This window comes from Cotesia glomerata, linkage group LG6, assembly GCF_020080835.1.
Source record: "Cotesia glomerata isolate CgM1 linkage group LG6, MPM_Cglom_v2.3, whole genome shotgun sequence".
Taxonomy (NCBI): domain Eukaryota; kingdom Metazoa; phylum Arthropoda; class Insecta; order Hymenoptera; family Braconidae; genus Cotesia; species Cotesia glomerata.
In genome coordinates this window covers 746,144-766,366 of record NC_058163.1, presented here as the reverse complement: position 1 = coordinate 766,366, position 20,223 = coordinate 746,144, and the positions used below count along the sequence as shown (strand labels likewise).

The window sequence follows — 20,223 nt, the reverse complement described above, 5'->3', positions numbered from 1 at the left end:
TTTATAGCAATAAAATTATTAAAATAGTTTAATAAAAAAATTCTAGATTTAAAAATAAAAAAAAAAAAATTTTGTGACAATTTTTTTAAGTATTTTTATTATTATTATTAATTTATTTTAAGAATTAAAAAATTCGACAGCTTTCAGCTAACTTCAGGATAAATAAAAAAGACACTGAGGTTAAAACTGACATTAAAAATTTCTTTTAAATAATTTTATAGTAATAAAATTATTTAAATAATTGAATAAAAAAATTCTAGATTTAAAAATTAAAAAAAAAACAATAATTAGAAATTTAAAAATGCATTTTTTATAATTGATTTTTTTTTTAATTTAAAAATTTGACAGTTGTTAACAAACAAAGACACTGAAGTTAACTAACATTAAAAATTTTCTTATAATAATTTTATTGCAATAAAATTATTAAAATAATTCAATAATAAAAATTCTAGATTTAAAAATTAAAAAAAAAATAGTGACAATTTTTTTAAGTATTTTTATTATTATTAATTTTTTTTTAAGAATTAAAAAATTTGACAGCTGTTAGCTAACTTCAGGGTAAATAAAAAAGACACTGAAGTTAACTTACATTAAAAATTTTTTTTTAATAATTTTATTGCAATAAAATTATTAAAATAATTTAATAAGAAAAATTCTAGACTTAAAAATTAAAAAAAAAAATAATTAGTAGAAATTTTTAAAAGTATTTTTTGTAATTGATTTTTTTTTAATTTAAAAATTTGACAGCTGTTAGCTAACTTCAGGGTAAATAAAAAAGACACTAAAGTTATCTATGATTAAAAATTTTTTTTCAATCATTTTATAGCAATAAAATTATTAAAATAGTTTAATAATAAAATTCTAGATTTAAAAATAAAAAAAAATAATTAGAAGACATTTTTAAAAATATTCTTTTATAAGAATTTAAGAATTTAACGGCTGTTAGCTAACTTCAGTAGGTTATAATAAACAAAATGGCGGCTTGTGAAGAAATAGACAGTATTATAGCATTGGATTAAAGTGTAACATTTATTAGATACAGATATAATATAATATATTAGATGTTGTCATTAATATGGTACATAGAGCGCATGTTAAATTTTTATTACATTCAAATAATTCCGTCGAGATTTAAAGTTTTATTTATTACTATGCCTACATTTTTATTACTCATTGCTTTAATAAATACAGATAGATCATAACAATTTATAAAATAAATAAAAATAATAATATATATGAGCAATACACTAGATATTTATTATAAAATATAATAATACTGTTTTTTACGGGAAAATAATTTTAGTTAATTAAAAATAATTTGTTGCGGTAACATAACCTAAAAAAATCTACAATTCTAAAGTGTACAATGTCGGACTAGACAAAATTTGACATTTCAACGGTGCTTTTGATAAATATTAATTAATATGTGCTTTAATTTTGATTATTTGTTTGTTTTATGCTAACAAATACACTCTAGACAAGAAGAAATAAATATAGAGAGCTAAAAAAATTGTGAAACTAAAATCAGCTGACATTTTAGAATTTTTTAAATTTTTAATAAAAATTTAAAAAATTTTTAAATGTCTTGATTTCAATCTCACAAAAAATGAGGTATTTTGTTCTGTACTTTTTTTTTTTTTTTTTTTTTTTTTAAGGTGCATAAGCGTTGATTTTTAAAATTTTTTTCACATTTAAGGTAATATTGTTGTGACTAAATTTACGCCTGCTCGGATCGACGCCTCCGTCCGGGTCCATTTGCATAATTGGCAGCTGCCATACCCATCAAATGTTTTGCGGTTTGGGAGCCGCTGAATCCGCGGCTCAGTCCAAAATCAAGTCCGTAAGCCCGTTTGCTGAAATAAAGATAAGTAATATTAAAATATTCCATTGAAATTATCAGACAATTATTTTTTAATTTCGTTAATTTAAAAAAAAATTTTTTTAATAATTTTACTCTATTTTATTTGTTACAAAAATTTGAAAATGTCAGTAATATATACTAGCGACCTTCGGTCGCTAGTATATATTATATTTTGCTTTGTTAAATAATGAATTTTGTTAAATTGCAGTGTAGTTTTTTAATTATTGACATTTTTAAAGATATAAGCTCATCCCGATGTTACACTCATCAAGAGCTTTCATTTGAGTACCCACATGCATTTTTGATATATTTTTCATATATACATATATATAATATATATTTTAAAGATATCAGCTCATCCCGATGTTACACTCATCAAGAGCTTTTATTTGAGTACCCACATGTATTTTTAATATATTTTTCATATATACATATATATAATATGTATATAAATATATAAAATATATGAAAAATTGATGTGGGTACTTAAATGAAAGGTATCGATGAGCGAGATGTCGGGGTGAGCTTATATCTTTAAAAATGTCAAAAGTTCACAAGATAGAAGGTCATTTCTTAATTATTGACATTTTTTAAGATAATTTGTTTAAAAAATCTCTTAAATTATTTTTCATTATAGAAATCCATCAATTAAAAAAATTATTAAAATATAATATATATAAATATATGAAAAATTGATATGGGTACTCAAATAAAAGGTCTCGATGAGTAAAACATCAAGATGAGCTTATATATTTAAAAATGTCAATATTTCACAAGATACAATGTCATTTCTTAATTATTGACATTTTTTTAACATATAAACTCATTTCGACGTTACACTCATCGAGAGCTTTCATTTAAGTACCCACATGGCATTTTATATATATTTCATATATATGGTATTTGTAAAATATAGAAATATATAAAATATATGAAAAATTCATGTGGGTACTCAAATGAAAGGTCTTGATGAGTGTAGCATCGGGATAAGCTTATATCCTTAAAAATGTCAATTTTTCACAAGATACAATGTCATTTCTTAATTATTGACATTTTTTTAAGATATAAACTCATTTCGATGTTACACTCATCGAGACCTTTTATTTGAGTACCCACATGACATTTTATATATATTTCATATATATGGTATTTGTAAAATATATAAATATATAAAATATATGAAAAATTGATGTGGGTACTCAAATGAAAGGTCTTGATGAGTGTAGCATCGGGATAAGCTTATATCCTTAAAAATGTCAATTTTTCACAAGATACAATGTCATTTCTTAATTATTGACATTTTTTTAAGATATAAACTCATTTCGATGTTACACTCATCGAGACCTTTTATTTGAGTACCCACATGACATTTTATATATATTTTATATATATGGTATTTATGAAATATATAAATATATAAAATATATGAAAAATTGATGTGGGTACTCAAATAAAAGGTCTCGATGAGTGTAACATCAGGATGAGCTTATATCTTTAAAAATTTCAATAGTTCTCAAGATACAAGGTCATTTCTTAATTATGTATCTAAATATATTACTCCTAAATTTTTTACTCTATTTTATTTATTAAAAAAATTCTTAAATTCAGTAATATATCCATAAAAAAATAGACAACTCACTTTTCCAATTCTTTTAGTTTGTTATACTGCGCGATCAATTCGTAAAATGACTGAGGATCTTCTTCCAACTGGTCCAAATAAAGTTGCCGTTCTCTATAAAAAAAAAAAAAAATAAAATAAAATAATTAATCTAAATATTTTTTTACAATGTTACCAAGTAATTAAATAATAATGATAATGGATTTATCATATAAATTTCAATTAGCGGAATGAAAAAAAAAAATATAGTGGCGATTTATTTTAATTGGCGCTTTGTAATTTCTTTAACGAGTTTGTTGCTAAAAAGCCAATTAGTCAATTACCGAGTGTAATTCTGACCCTCTATAAATCATCATACAGTTAATAAAGTATTATTAAAAATTTAGTTTTTTATTCAGAGTAGTACTAAAAAAAAATCTTACGGAGAAAAAGGTGCAGCTTCTATAGAATCGATAACTGTAATTACAGTTACAGTGGCGAAGATGAACAATACCAATGTTAATTGTTTCTGCATTTTGATGGCTATTGTTTAGTGCCGGGATCTGAAAAATAAAAAATATTTATTTAAGAGAATAAGTTTTAATAAGCCCGGTTGATTAAATAAAGTTATTTTCCAAAAGTATAAGTTTGTTTTATCGGGCCGTTAAAAGAGTTAATAAATAATAAAATACCGCTATTGAAGTTAAGTTATACTCAACATTATCCAGAAAGTACACGGAATAAAAGTCGGAGTTTACTTATATTATATTATATTATATTAAGTTTGCCAGTTGACTTGCCTTAAGGGCTGAAGGGGCAAATGGGTTCGCTAAGATAAGAAATGAGTGACCATATACACCACTGAGGATTATATTTAACTTTAATAATGTCCTTCATATTTATTTTTGAGATAACTTTAATTTCTTTGACTTTCCGACAGAATAAGTAATAAAACATTTTTATTTTTATTTTAATTTTCTAAAACATTTTTCAATTAGAAGTTTCAGCTTTAATAAAAAAAAAAAAAAAAAAAAAATTAATTAGATTATTTTTGAGACAAAAATTCAAAAGTTATATCAAAAAAATTATTTAAGTACACGGAAAAAAGTAAACTGTAATATTCACTCGGATTCCGGTTAATTTTTATAGTTTCAAACAGTAAAGCGGACATCGGAGTGGCAAAAATATAAATATTACAGAACTTAATGTAGAAAGTATAAAAGCCACAATTTATAATTGAATATCCAAAATAAGTGATTAGTAGCTGTCAGTATAGTAAATAACGACTCTTTCATCTTAAAAAATTACAGTTTTAAACAGTAAAAATTGCCATTTCAATATATAGTCCATATTATGAGGAGAAGGGAAACTCAGATGAAAGAGAAGGAGGTCTCACTCTGGGAGAATTTAACATTTCAAACAGTAAAAATTATACTTTTAAAATATACATTTTACCAGTCCAAGCAAGTCAATAATTACAGTTTGATTTTTAGCGTTGCGTTTAAAATTTACCATTTTACTTTGTAAATATTGACGTTGCTTGTATTAGAAATTTACTAACTTTATTTTATACTTTTTACATATCTTAAGATCATTTTTAACTTCCCGCTAAGAAAATCGAAGATTTTCAAAAATCGGGAAGTTATTGTTTTCACCCAGTTTTTCAAAAATCGAGTTTTCATCAGATCTCGACGTTTGGAGGTCACAGGAAGCTTCCCTGACTATCCCTGCGAGGTTGTCACGGTGTCTGTATGTATGTATGTGTGTGTGTGTGTGTGTGTGTGAAAGTATGTGAAAGTATGTGAAAGTATGTGAAAGTATGTGAACCGCTTATAACTTTTGAACGGCTTGACCGATTTCATCGCGGTTGGTGCCATTCGAAAGGGCTTGACCAAACTTAGATTTTGAAAACTATTTAGACCGATTCAGATGAATAGATTTTGAGAAATCTTCAAAAACTGAAAAAAATTTTTTTCAAATGTGGTTTTTTTGGAATAACTGTGAAACGGCTTAAAGGTTCAAGGCGAAAAGCTAATCAGCTCTCAACCTCAAAAAACCCCGTCGATCGCCACCAGTCCGGTCAAAATCGGTTGATTCGTTCGAGAGATATCGTGAACGAAAGAAAACTGAAAAAAAGTGTTTTTTCGGAATAACGCCAAAATTCCTAGCGCGATCAATTCAAAATTTAAGATTCTTTGTGAGGCTTAAAAAACTGCGTCGAATGCTTCTAACCGCGTAAAAATCGGTTTATTTATTCAAAAGTTATTGCGGTTTAAAAATTCAAAAAATAGTGTCTTATCAAATCTCTATCAGACTTTTGAGCTCGAAGAGCTTTAAAGCATAGGAAAGCAATCTCTTTGAGCTCGGAGAGCTCAAAATAACCCATAAATTGTATTTTTAAGCTCAAAGAGCTCAAAAACGTCATTGGTGCAATTTTAAGCGCCTAAGTATGGAATTAGCGGGAAGTTGCAGGGATGGCCTTCAGGGTCAACCGTTTTCCTAATTTTTTAGGTACGAAATGATAAATATCAAAGTCTGAATTGTTAATTATTATACTTAAACATTTTAGACATTTACATAGGTAATATTACTGTTTGAAATAGTATTTTCTTCCATATAAAGAGTAAATTGTAACGTTTAAATGGTAAATTTTATAAAGTGACTAGTAAAATCACGATTTTACTGTTTGAAATGGTAAAGTTTAGCAGTTGATCATTACTTATTATAAATCGACTGTTATTTATTACAGTTTACTTTTTTCCGTGCACAAAAATACGTCCAAGTTCTCACTATGCTAATATTTTTTAGTTCTTTGAGTCTTTTAAGCACACTGATAGAAGGATTTATTAACAATTAATAATTTAATTTATTTGAAGACAATTATTTAATTTATTAAATTTTAATAAATATTTTTTAACATTCAATAAATATTTATTTGGGGAAAGTACATTTATTAATAGTTAATAAGTATTTATTAATAGTTAACAAATATTTATTAACAGTTAATAAATATTTTGTTGAGTGAATTTGTTTCGCTTGCAATTTAATATGAAATCAAGATTGCTTATAAATAAAAATCATCTTTATAAATTATTTGCATTAATTATATTACATTATAATAACGTTTATTGTAAAATACAAAATTCTATCACAGATCATAATTATCTTTTATATTTTTAAATATTAAAAAGGTTAATTTATTTAGTGAATTGAATTATTATTATGAATTCCAGCTTGGGTTATAAAAAGTGTCAAAAGAAAATTATTTTTGCTTTTTATTTTAAATAAATATTTTTTAACAGTTAACAAATATTTATTAACTATTAATAAATATTTATTAACAGTTAATAAATTGTACTTGATAAATTACTTATTAACTGTTGATAAATATTTGTTAATTAACAAATATTTATTAACATTTAATAAATTGTCTAATAAATAATTTATTAACTTAATTAATATTTATTAAATCCTATGTTAAAAAATCATTTATTTAGTTAAGAAAGCTTATTAAATATAAAAAAATCTTTCTATCAGTGTAGTTAAATTTTTAAAACTTTCTGAAAATTTGTAAATTTGACCTATGTAGCGTATTAATTAATAAAAAAAATTAAAAAACAGGTTTCCGGGATTTTAAGAAATAATTAGGTTAAAACTGTAATTTTTACATGAATGGAGATTCTACCAGCCGTATTTGGTTAAGAATTCAATGTAATTAACGATTTTGAAATAATTTTATTTTCATTGAATTTGATTGAAAAAATAATAAGCTTTCGATTAAAACAATAAAAAAAGTAGCTTTCCGAACGTATTACGGAGATATTTTATATTTTTTATGAAAAATCACTCGGAACTTGCGTTCATTAAAGTCTTGTATTTGACTTGGCAACACCGCTTGCGCAGTTACTCAAAGCATAAGTAACCGCGGTTTTTTAAGTGCTAGAAGATGTGAGTAATTTTAGTTAAACAGTAAACATAAATAAATTTGAAGGTTAGAGAACTCTTGCGGTGTTGCCAAGTGTATACCGGTAATTCAGAGTGCTAGATTTTTTATTAGTCAATTAAATGTTAATAATTATTCAAAGAGTAAATTCATCGGAAATTTCCTTAAAAATGTTATTAATTAATATAAAAATTAATTTTAAGATAACAAAAGTATTTCTACGTAATTATGTTATAGACATTCTTTACTTTAGGAGGGTACTTGGATCTTCTTAAGTGAAGAAATTTCTATAGAAAACGCAACGTCACCTGTTGATGATATTTTTAACTATGCACTGGGTGGGAAGGTTGGTGTAACAAGCAGAGAGTTTGTGCTGACGCACGAGGGCAGCAAGGAGGAATTTACTGTTTAGAAATAAATAAATTTAAGTAGCAAAATGTTTTGAAGAATTTCTTTAAATTGGTTAAAATTTCTCGAAAATCTTTCGATTGACTTTTGAGGAAAAAATTATAAATTTATATCAAAAAAAGGATTGAGAAATTTTTAAATGGCTGTAACTTTTTTTGCGCTCGATTTTGATTTGCTTGCCGGCATTCGACGCTATTTTTTAAGTACTAAAATAGTTTATAAGCTGTTGAGTCGATGGATCGAACAATTTAAAAGTTATCTCAAAAAAAGGAGTAGAAATTAAAAATTGGCTAGAATTTTTGAACTTGTCGTTGGATTTAGACTTGCTTGGCGGTAGACTTAGTTTTTTAAGTCCAACAAAAGTGTCTCTGTCTGGACGTTGATTGGTCAAATATTTATAAAGTTATTTAGAACAACAGTTAAATAGTATATTTCTTACCTAGGGCAGGAAAATAAGAAATGTCTCAGATTACATGTAATTGTTGACCGAGGCGAAGCCGAGGTCGACAAACATGTGATCTGAGGCTTTCTTATTTCCTGCCCGTGGTGAGAATACTATTTTTCTCCTCGACGGAGGCGGAAAGCGGCATTTTCATTTAGCGCAGCGGGCAGAAAATTGACGCTTTCCGCCCGGAGGGGAGAAAAAACAATTGTATATTTTGTTGGTGATTTATTTGTTTTTGATATCTTTTTCTCGGGCAAAGTACCATTGACTTTAAAATCTAATCAGATCGAAGTCTCAATTAACACTTTCGAAGGCCGTGGAACTCATCTCGAGAAGGTTCGATTCCTCCTGAAGATATCCTACGACCAATTTTATTTACATGTTTATACACGGCTGGACGTCCAGCCAGGAATAGTCGGATCGGCTTCCTAGTCGCTCAAAACCTGGAGATCTGATTAAAATTCATTCTCTAAATCGGATCTCAATAACCCCCTACTTTTCAAAATCATTCTTTTTCAAAGCATGAAGTTAAAAAACAGTTACCAGACATGACAATCGTTGAACTCGGCCTTTTGATAAATTCACACCAGAAAGTGTTTATCAGCCGAATAATGGCCTTTCAATATAATTTTGTATTCAGATATCAAACTTTGATATGTTTGACATATATTTGCATTGTACTCGCCCGCCAGGGCGAGTAAAACTTTATTTTTCTCTCTCCACTCTCTATAAAAAATAGAAAAATAATTAATCTAATAAATCAGGATATATTTTTGGAGAAAAAAAAAGGCAGTAAATTGATTATATTTCTTCATTGCCCAGCAAATAAATCATAAAAGTGAATCACAATTTACGTAGGTGTTGAGAGCAAATAATCCATTAATTTTTTCAATTTTTATAAACACATATATTTTATTTCAACGAATTATAGTTTTTGTTAATTAAATTGCTAGTAATTATTTATTCTCTGTAGATACTTTCAGCAGATGATTTATTTAGATTTAATTAGTCGGATCGGCTTCCTAGGAGCTCAAAACCTAGATATCTGATTAAAACTCATTCTCTAAATCGGACCGATATAACTTCCTACACGGAAAAAAGTAAACTGTAATAAATAACAGTCGATTTATAATAAGTAATGATCAACTGCTAAAAATTACCATTTCAAACAGTAAAATCGTGATTTTACTATTCACTTTATAATATTTACCATTTAAACGTTACAATTTACTTTTTACATGGAAGAAAATACTATTTCAAACAGTAATATTTGCTATGTAAATGTCTAAAATGTTTAAGTATAATAATTAAGAATTCAGACTTTGATATTCATCATTTCGTACCTAAAAAGTGATCTTATGATATGTAAAAAGTATAAAATATAGTTAGTAAATTTCTGATACAAGCAACGTCAATATTTACAAAGTAAAATGGTAAATTTTAAACGCAACGCTAAAAATCAAACTGTAATTATTGACTTGCTTGGACTGGTAAAATGTATATTTTAAAAGTATAATTTTTACTGTTTGAAATGTTAAATTCTCCCAGAGTGAGACCCCCTTCTCTTTCATCTGAGTTCCCCTTTTCCTCATAATATGGACTATATATTGAAATGGCAATTTTTACTGTTTGAAACTGTAATTTTTTAAGATGGAAGAGTCGTTATTTACTATAGTGACAGCTACTAATCACTTATTTTGGATATTAAATTATAAATTGTGGCTTTTATACTTTTTACATTAAGTTCTGTAATATTTACATTTTTTCCACCCCGATGTCCGCTTTACTGTTTGAAACTATAAAAATTAACCGGAATCCGAGTGAATATTACAGTTTAATTTTTTTCGTGTATTTTCTAAAATCATTCTTTTTCACCCGGGTTAAGTTAAAAAAATTCCAACAGATTATAGATCATTAAAATCTAAAGTTATAAAGTATCTTTTATCTCAGAAATATTGTCACGGATTATTTAACGTGTGACGAAAGATCAAAGGATGATATCGAGTTACAAATGACGGGCATTATATCATTTTGCAGGGGATTAAATTATCTCATGTCACTAGCTCGTGTTATCCCGTCAAAGTATTCCAAAGAAAAAAATAAAAAAAATTATTTCAATAAACTAAAAAAATATAAAGTATCTATTTAAAAAAAAATTCTTTCAATTAACTTTGACTAAAAAATAATTATTAATAATGAATTTAATACTCTTATTCAATAATAATTAGCGCTGATCAGCTTAATTATAACTGCTATTAACTTGATGAACGATTGATATGACAATATCGCGCTGATTGACCGGATTTGATAAAATAAACACTGTTAATTAAAATATATATTTTTAAAATAAAGATCTGCATAATAACGGTATTAAAACTTAAATATCTGTCGAGCTTATTTAATTTAAAGTTCAATTGCGAGTTATGGCTCGAGTCGTTTAACTTTATTGTCTTATTGCGCCGCTACTTTATTTTCCCTCAATATCTTGAAATTATCTTGTTTGCTTTATTTTAGCAGTAAATTTTAAAAATATCAATCATAGTACACGGAGAGAAAGGAATATAACTCATTCCTATGTAGAATGGTAACCATTACCATGTTACATAGTAACGGAAATTTTTGCGAGAACCCTGTGTAAATTTGCTAATAAAAATATGAACAATCACTCATTCGATGCGGAATCAAATTCTGAAAATAATGTTGTTTTTTTATTTTTTTGATGAAAATTTCAAGTTGTTATTAACAAAAAACATAACCAAAATAAAAAATCTCAATTTTTCGTAAATAACTCAATAACTATTGGTGATATCAAAAATCGAAAAAAAGATTCTTAAAGAGGAGGAAATTTCTGAAAAAAGTCTCGACTCCCGGAACTCTAGCTTGAAAAACAATAATTTTTATTTGATGTTGAAAATAGGGTACGGCGCAACTGCTGTATTTTCAACATTAAATAAAAAAAGTTTGGAAAATCCAAAAGTGCACGACTCATAATGCTCATTTAATAATTTATTCGTTATAATAATAATAAGTTAGTTAATTTATATTAACTATTCTTTCCCGCTTCACAGCATTATTTATATTTGTAAAAATGCTTGCCGTAAGATGGACGGTGTGGCTTAATGTATATAGAATAAGCGAAAGAAAATTTAGTATAGACCGGATAGCTCAAATGGTAGAGTAGCCGACATGTCTTCGGAAGGTTCTGGGTTCGAATCCCAGTCCGAGCTATCTAATAATTTTTTCTCGCATATTCTATAAACTCACATTAAGATGATCCTCTCCACATTCCTTTCTCAATCCTTTCCTACCAATATCCTGTTACGTGAATGTGGAACGCTTCACGTAATAATTAATGTAACTCCTATTCTTTCCCGCTTCACAGCATTATTTATATTTATAATTTTATAATTATAATTAATATATATCAAATATAAAAAATATATAATTATATATTTATAATTTTATAATATGCATTCGAACAAAAGTTCGAATAATAATAAGTTAGTTAATTTAATTATGAAATATAAAAAAAAAAAAAAAAAACTTAAATCGTTCAAAATTAATTGCCGAAAAAACAGCTGTAGAAGGAAGGTACTGCACAAGCGCCCCTGGTGGAATAAAATGTACATAATATCTATAGATATAGATATATCACCATCCATGTTAATTTTACATGGATATATATAGATATACAGTCTTATAGTTTTCGTTTTTTATTAATTGTAATTAAACGACACTGAATTAATTAACCATTCGCATTCAGTAACCTACAATCGTCGATTAGAATTTAAAAAAAAAAATTTAACTCAAATAATTGATTTTTTTACAAGTTAGAGTGTTTCCGGGGTTTCATACATGACGGACAGGAAAATTTTTTGACCTATTTTGATGTTTTTTTCCGTTTCTATTGCAGTAAATCAATTTTTAGAAAGTATGGAATTAATCTCCATTAAATTATCTCGACAATAGTATGCAAAATATCTTGATTCGGTGAACTAACAAGGCTATAATACTAAAAATAGTTGCTAAAATGAGGCGAAATAGTATATTACATACCTAGGCCAGTAAAATAAGAAAAGTCTCAGACCACATGTAATTGTAGGCCGAGGCGAAGCCGAGGTTGACAAACATGTGGTCTGAGGCTTTACTTTTTACTGGCCAAGGTTTGTATACTATTTTTCTGCTCGACGTAGCCGGAATGTGGCAACTTTGTTTAGCGCAGCGGCCAGAAAGTTGCCACTTTCCGGCCGGAGGGCAGAATAGTATATTACACACCTAGGGAAGTAAAGTAAGAAATGTCTCAGATCACATGTAATTGTTGGCCGAGGCGAAGCCGAGGTCAACAAACATGTGATCTGAGGCTTTCTTATTTACTTCCCGAGGAGTGTATACTATTTTTTTGTCCGACGAAGGCGGAAAGCGGCAACTTAGTTTAGCGCAGCGGGACGAAAGTTGCCACTTTCCGCCCGGAGGGCAAAAAAAAATTTTTCGATCGTAAAGCACTCTCTGATGCTTCGCATCATGAGTCGTGCAATTATTGTTTTTCAAGCTAGAGTTCCTTGAGTCGAGACTTTTTACAGAAATTTCCTCCTCTTTAAGAATCTTTTTTCCGATTTTTGATATCACCAATAGTTATTGAGTTATTTACGAAAAACTGAGATTTTTTATTTTAGTTATGTTTTTTGTTAATAACAAATTGAAATTTTCATCAAAAAAATAAAAAAACAACAACATTATTTTCAGAATTTCATTCCGCATCGAATGAGTGATTGTTCATATTTTTATTAGCAAATTTACACAGGGTTCTCACAAAAATTTCCGTTACTATGTAACATGGTAATGGTTACCATTCTACATAGGAATGAGTTCTATTCTTTTCTCTCCGTGTACAATAATTAAGTCTGAGAAGATAAATCGAAAAAAAACCATCAGTAAGATTTTATTTGTGTAATAAAAGGTGTAAGCCCGCATTACACTTCTTGGATCAAGAGGTCATTGCTTTTTTAACGAAATACATCAGAGGGTCTAGATTACTCTCATAACAAACTTTAATACTATAAAGAGAATTGTTTTTACCTGGTTATAAATATATATTCTTTAAGATAGTTTAATCTTGTATTAGACAGAGCGCGTTGTGCTTTTTTTATACAGTAAAAAATTTTTCGTTGAATTTAAAAAAATTTCTATAAAAAAAAAAATGATTTTTTAACATCATAGGATTTAATAAATATTTATTAACAGTTAATAAATTATTTATTAGACGATTTATTGAATGTTAATAAATATTTGTTAATGGTTAATGAATATTTGGTAACTGTTGACAAATATTTATTTAAAACAAAAAGCAAAAATCATTTTCTTTTGACACTTTTTATAACTCTAGCTGGAATTCATGATAATAATTCAATTCACTAAATAAATTAACCTTTTTAATATTTGAAAATATAAAAGATAATTATGAGCTGTGATAGAATTTGCTATTTTACAATGAACGTTATTATAATGTAATATAATTAATGCAAATAATTTATAAAGATGATTTTTATTTATAAGCAATCTTGATTTCATATTAAATTGCAAGCGAAACAAATTCACTCAACAAAATATTTATTAACTGTTAATAAATATTTGTTAACTATTAATAAATACTTATTAACTATTAATAAATGTACTTTCCTCCCAAATAAATATTTATAGAATGATAAAAAATATTTATTAAAATTCAATAAATTAAATAATTGTCTTTAAATAAATTAAATTATTAGTAGTTAATAAATCCTTTTATCAGTGCAGGATCAGTAGACCTAGAAATATTGAAATTAAAGGAAATCTGGGCCCATAACCTGCACTAATATAAGGATTTGTTTATATTCAATAAGCTATGTTAACTGTTAATAAATGATTTTTTTACATTATAGGATTAAATAATTATTTATTAACAGTTAATAAATTATTTATTAAATATTTATTAACAGTTGATAAATTATTCATTAAATACGATTTGGGCAAGATCACGTCAACTGGACCCCCTATTTTCCACTTGATCATGAAAATTAAGTTCATGTATTTTTTTTATAAGTATATACCAAGATAAAATGATCCCCCAAACGATTTTTAAAAATTTCGATTTTAACAACAATTTTTTTTACAATGAAAATTTTAGATACTTTTAATTAAAAAATGGATTGTAAATCAACCGTTAAAGTTAAATTAATGGGACTTGAAGGATTTGCTTTTAAAATGTTTATATTTTAATAAAATTTTAATTTTCAAGTTAACAAATGAAAATTTCACTGACTTCTCGGTGAAAAAATGAAGTTTTTTTTATCGGTTGCATGCGTCATTTATTAAAGTTTGAGATTTCAGACAAAAAATTTCACTGCTCGCAATTTGTTTAAACAATATAAATTTATTTATCACAGCGCGCCGAGCGCCAGGCGCAGTCAGAATACCGCGCCGTCGAACGTCAGACTATGTTACAGCTTCGATTAATTATAATTAAAAATATAATTATCAAACAAATTTTATTATTATTATAATCAATATTCTGACAAATAAAATAAGTAAATTCTCTATTATTAAAGAAAAATAGAAAAAACGAACTATTTTTATCTTCCGAAACATTATTATAAAATTTATCGCAATATTTTTATTAATTGAAAAAAATTTTTTTTCAAGTTTTATTTATAAATAATCACAATAATAAACTAACACCCACGTATCGTTTTTATAAAGAACGAAAAAAAAATTTTTTTTTCTTCATTTTTCCTTCACCTTTTACACTCGCGGTTTTCTTTCACGCTGTTTGCCATTTGTTTGTTCATTTTAATTTTATTTAAAACAAAACTGCGTACACGTGGGGTAATTAGTACCCAAGTACCCGTGAAATAAGAATGCTTATTTTATTTTTATTCACGTAACTACTTTACTTATTCTAGTTATACCCTTTTCACTTTTTATTACTTATTATTTTTATAATAAAAAATTTTCTCTTATTCACATTTTACGTAATTCTATTTAAAATTTATTTATAAAATTTTGACCTTTAAAAAAACAAAAATTGAACATATGTAAATCCGAAAGTTTAATTATAATTTACAATAGTCCTTTGAAAATTGATATTAATGCGGAGTTTAAATTAAAAGGATTGAATTTCACGAAAATAAACAAACGTTATTAAAAAATGGTATTTAATATCAGGGAACTTTGTTATAAAATGTCGGACACATGTTGCGCAAACAAATGTATATTAAATATGAGGATGATAAATGAAATGAATTGAATTATCATGAGGTGGGTATTTGACTCTGGTTTGATGCAAACACCACAAAATATTTGATAATTGCATTCTCAGTTATGACGAAATTTCATTAATCGCTTATCATGTGTACAATGAATTTTATCAATTTCATGGTTTGAAAAAGAATAATTTTAAAAAGTAGGAAGTTATTTCGGTCCGATTTAGAGAATGAGTTTTTAATCAGATCTCCAGGTTTTGAGCTCCTAGGAAGCCGATCCGACTATTCCCGGCTGGACGTCCGGCCGAGTGTAAACATGTAAATAAAATTTGTCGTAGGATATCTTCAGGAGGAATCGAACCTCGAGATGAGCTCCACGGCCTTCGAAAGTGTTAATTGAGACTTCGATTTGATTAGATTTTAAAGTCAATGGTACTTTGCCCGAGAAAAAGATATCAAAAACAAATAAATCACCAACAAAATATACAATTATTTTTTAACCTTTGTTCTAAATAACTTTATAAATATTTGACCAATCAATGTCCAGACAGAGACACTTTTGTTGGACTTAAAAAACTAAGTCTACCGCCAAGCAAGTCTAAATCCAACGACAAGTTCAAAAATTCTAGCCAATTTTTAATTTCTACTCCTTTTTTTGAGATAACTTTTAAATTGTTCGATCCATCGACTAAACAGCTTATAAACTATTTTAGTACTTGAAAAATAGCGTCGAATGCCGGCAAGCAAATCAAAATCGAGCGCAAAAAAAGTTACAGCTATTTAAAAATTTCTCAATCCTTTTTTTGATATAAATTTATAATTTTTTCCTCAAAAGTCAATCGAAAGATTTTCGAGAAATTTTAACCAATTTAAAGAAATTCTTCAAAACATTTTGCTACTTAAATTTATTTATTTCTAAACAGTAAATAACTCCTTGCTGCCCTCGTGCCTCAGCACACACTCTTTGCTCGTTGCGCCAACCTTCCCACCAAGTGCATAGTTAAAAATATCATCAATGGGTAGCGTTGCTTTTTCTATAAAAATTTCTTGTAAATTTTTTCACTAAAAAGGTATTTAAAAATTTCTAAATTATTTTTTTAATATTTACCTTTGAATTTTTGGCTCAAAAATCAACTAAGAAAAAATTTCTTTTGAAAAATATGAACATTCATGTGAAGGAATTAATATATTAGAAATTTTCAACAATCTTACTTTTTAACTGAAGAAATCAAAATTTTTCTCACTAACTTTCTTGTTAGAAAACATTTTTTTTTAATTTTAGTCCAAATTTTAATTTTATTCTAAAATTGTTTTTTTTTCTAATCTAGAAAACTTTTTATTACCAAAAAAATTAAGCTAAGAACTGAAACTGTAGAAAAATTTGCAAAAAATTAATTTCTTGTTACAAGAATTAATAATTCTTCTATTTAAAAATTTCTCAATGCTTTTTCAATATAAATTTTTATTTTTTTTCTTAAAAATCACTCACTGATAGAAGGATTTATTAATTATTAATAATTTAATTTATTTAAAGACAATTATTTAATTTATTAAATTTTAATAAATATTTTTTAACATTCAATAAATATTTATTTGAGAGGAAAGTACATTTATTAATAGTTAATAAGTATTTATTAATATTTAACAAATATTTATTAACCATCAATAAATATTTATTAACAGTTAATAAATTGTACTTAATAAATTACTTATTAACTGTTAATAAATATTTGTTAATTAACAAATATTTATTAACATTCAATAAATCGTTTAATAAATAATTTATTAACTGAATAAATATTTATTAAATCCTACGTTAAAAAACAAATTCTTCTATCAGTGCTTAATCAAAAATTTTTTTTATTTTGCTTCCACCCGCAAAAAAATTCCACCGATTTCTAATTAATCCTTAAATAAAGTTCCTGCAAAGATAAATTATATTTATTTGGAAATAGTTTTACGGTATTACAGAGTCGATTTAGTTGCTTCCGAAAGCAATTACTCGAATGATATATCCTATAGGAAACATGACATTTGCACATTTGCAATTAAATCTCCTGTTTCCTACCTAAATTCTCGAGGTTTACAAACTATTAACATATTTATCTATACTTTCTCGATTAGTTATTGTTAAAACTTTTAAATACAATTTAATTCAAACTTGTCAACACAATTTTAAACTTTCCAATTACAAACTTTTTATTTTTAAACAATAATAATAATAAAGAAATGACATTGTATCTTGTCAACTACTGACATTTTTAAAGATACAAGCTCACCCCGATGTTACACTCATCGAGACCTTTCATTTGAGTACCCACATCAATTTTTCATATATATTTTATATATTTATATACTTCACAAATACCAAATATATAAAATATATAAAAAATGTCATGTAGGTACTCAAATGAAAGGTCTCGATGAATATAACATCGAAATGAGTTTATATCTCAAAAAATGTCAATGATTAAGAAATGACCTTGCATTTTCAGAACTACTGAGATTTTTTAAGATATAAGCTCATCCTGATGTTACATTCATCGAGACCTTTCATTTGAGTACCCACATCAATTTTTCATATATATTTTATATATTTATATATTTCACAAATACCATATATATAAAATATATAAAAAATGTCATGTAGGTACTCAAATGAAAGGTCTCGATGAATATAACATCGAAATGAGTTTATATCTCAAAAAATGTCAATGATTAAGAAATGACCTTGCATTTTCAGAACTACTGAGATTTTTTAAGATATAAGCTCATCCTGATGTTACATTCATCGAGACCTTTCATTTGAGTACCCACATCAATTTTTCATATATTTATATATATTATATATATCTATATATAAAAAATAAATCAAAAATGCCATGTGGGTACTTAAATGAAAGGTATCGATGAGTGTAACATCGAAATGAGTTTATATCTTAAAAAATGTCATTAATTAAGGAATGACCTTGTATCTTGTGAACTATTGACATTTTTAAAGATATAAGCTCATCCTGACATTACACTCATTGAGACCTTTCATTTGAGTACCCAGATCAATTTTTCATATATATTTTATATATTTATATACTTCACAAATACCAAATATATAAAATATATAAAAAATGTCATGTAGGTACTCAAATGAAAGGTCTCGATGAATATAACATCGAAATGAGTTTATATCTCAAAAAATGTCAATGATTAAAAAATGACCTTGTATTTTCAGAACTACTGAGATTTTTTAAGATATAAGCTCATCCTGATGTTACATTCATCGAGACCTTTCATTTGAATACCCACATCAATTTTTCATATATTTATATATATAATATATATCTATATATAAGAAATAAATCAAAAATGCCATGTGGGTACTTAAATGAAAGGTCTCGATGAGTGTAACATCGAAATGAGTTTATATCTTAAAAACTGTCAATAATTAAGAAACGACCTTGTATCTTGTGAACTATTGACATTTTTAAAGATATAAGCTCATCCTGATGTTACACTCATGAAGAGTTTCCATTTGAGTACCCACATCAACTTTTCATATATTTTATATATTTATATATATTATATATATGTATATATGAAAAATATATCAAAAATGCATGTGGGTACTCAAATGAAAGCTCTTGATGAGTGTAACATCGGGATGAGCTTATATTCTTAAAAATGTCAATATTTAAGAAAGTACAGTGCAATTTAACAAAAGTTATTATTTAATACAGCAAAATTTCATTTATAGTGACTGCAAGGTTGCTAGTTTCTTCCTTAATTATTTTTTGGGTTAATAAATAGTTATCCGAGTTATCAAAGTATAAACTGCGTTATTTATCGATTGCAATTAATCAAAGTCGGAATGAGAGTAAAAAAAATTGACAAGTTATTTGATACGATGGGAGTTTGAAATACAATTTAAAGTTTGTGGATAAAATATAAAATAAAGAGTGGACTGACGAATATTTATATACACGTACTCTCAAGTATTTTCCCTTGTCTAAGGTTTATAGCAGCGGTATTACATAAAATCACTTTGAAATTGCGATACACATTTCTCCGGAATCTCTGGAATTATTAAAGTTAAGTCTTTAAAAAATAGATATAATAATTTAAAAAAAAGAGCTTTTAATTAAGATTTATTCTTGTGAATAATTGATACCTAGGGTAATTTATTTGCGGAGTATAATGGTTTCATTGAAGAAGAAATAAATACCCACAAGACAGTAAAAGAGTTTAATAAATAGTTTGAGAAGAAAAAATATAAATATAAAGTTGTTAAGTCAACTCAACTCAATTTAGGATCCTGTACTCAAACTGTTCTTAGGGAGAGGGTAGTTACGCTATATGATGCACTGGGGAGTTACAGATATAACAAGCTTACGTTTTCAGTTATATGTCTTATCTTCTTATTGTTGGTATGGTTTATTTATTTCTTTGACGCCAGAGAAAATTTTATTGAAAAAATTATAAATTGAGATTAATTGCTGGAAGATTTATTAAATAGGAATAATATTTAATATATTGGAATATTTATTATTAAAAGACTATGATAGTATGACCAAAGAGAGAATGTCAAATATTAATTATAATTGATTTTCTATATTTTATTTATTTATTTAAAAGCCAATCGACTTTATAAAAAAAAGTATTAACATTTTATTAGGATTTAATTAAAATTAAATTAATTTCATTTACTTTATAACTTTAGATTTAGATTTAGGTTTA

General features: G+C 26.3%; 1 protein-coding gene across 1 annotated transcript in view; it reads right to left on the bottom strand.

The window, feature by feature from the left end:
* Positions 1–1,002: 1,002 nt before the first annotated feature.
* Positions 1,003–20,223, bottom strand: part of LOC123268220 (diuretic hormone class 2) — a 28,425-nt gene continuing 9,204 nt past the window's right edge. The window contains exons 2-4 of the mRNA XM_044733145.1: positions 3,902–4,021; positions 3,501–3,593; positions 1,003–1,853 (exon numbers count right to left, since the gene is read on the bottom strand). Of these exons, the coding sequence (XP_044589080.1) occupies positions 1,718–1,853; positions 3,501–3,593; positions 3,902–3,993 (321 nt within the window). The 5' untranslated portion in view covers positions 3,994–4,021 and the 3' untranslated portion in view covers positions 1,003–1,717. The remainder of the gene's footprint in view (positions 1,854–3,500; positions 3,594–3,901; positions 4,022–20,223) is intronic.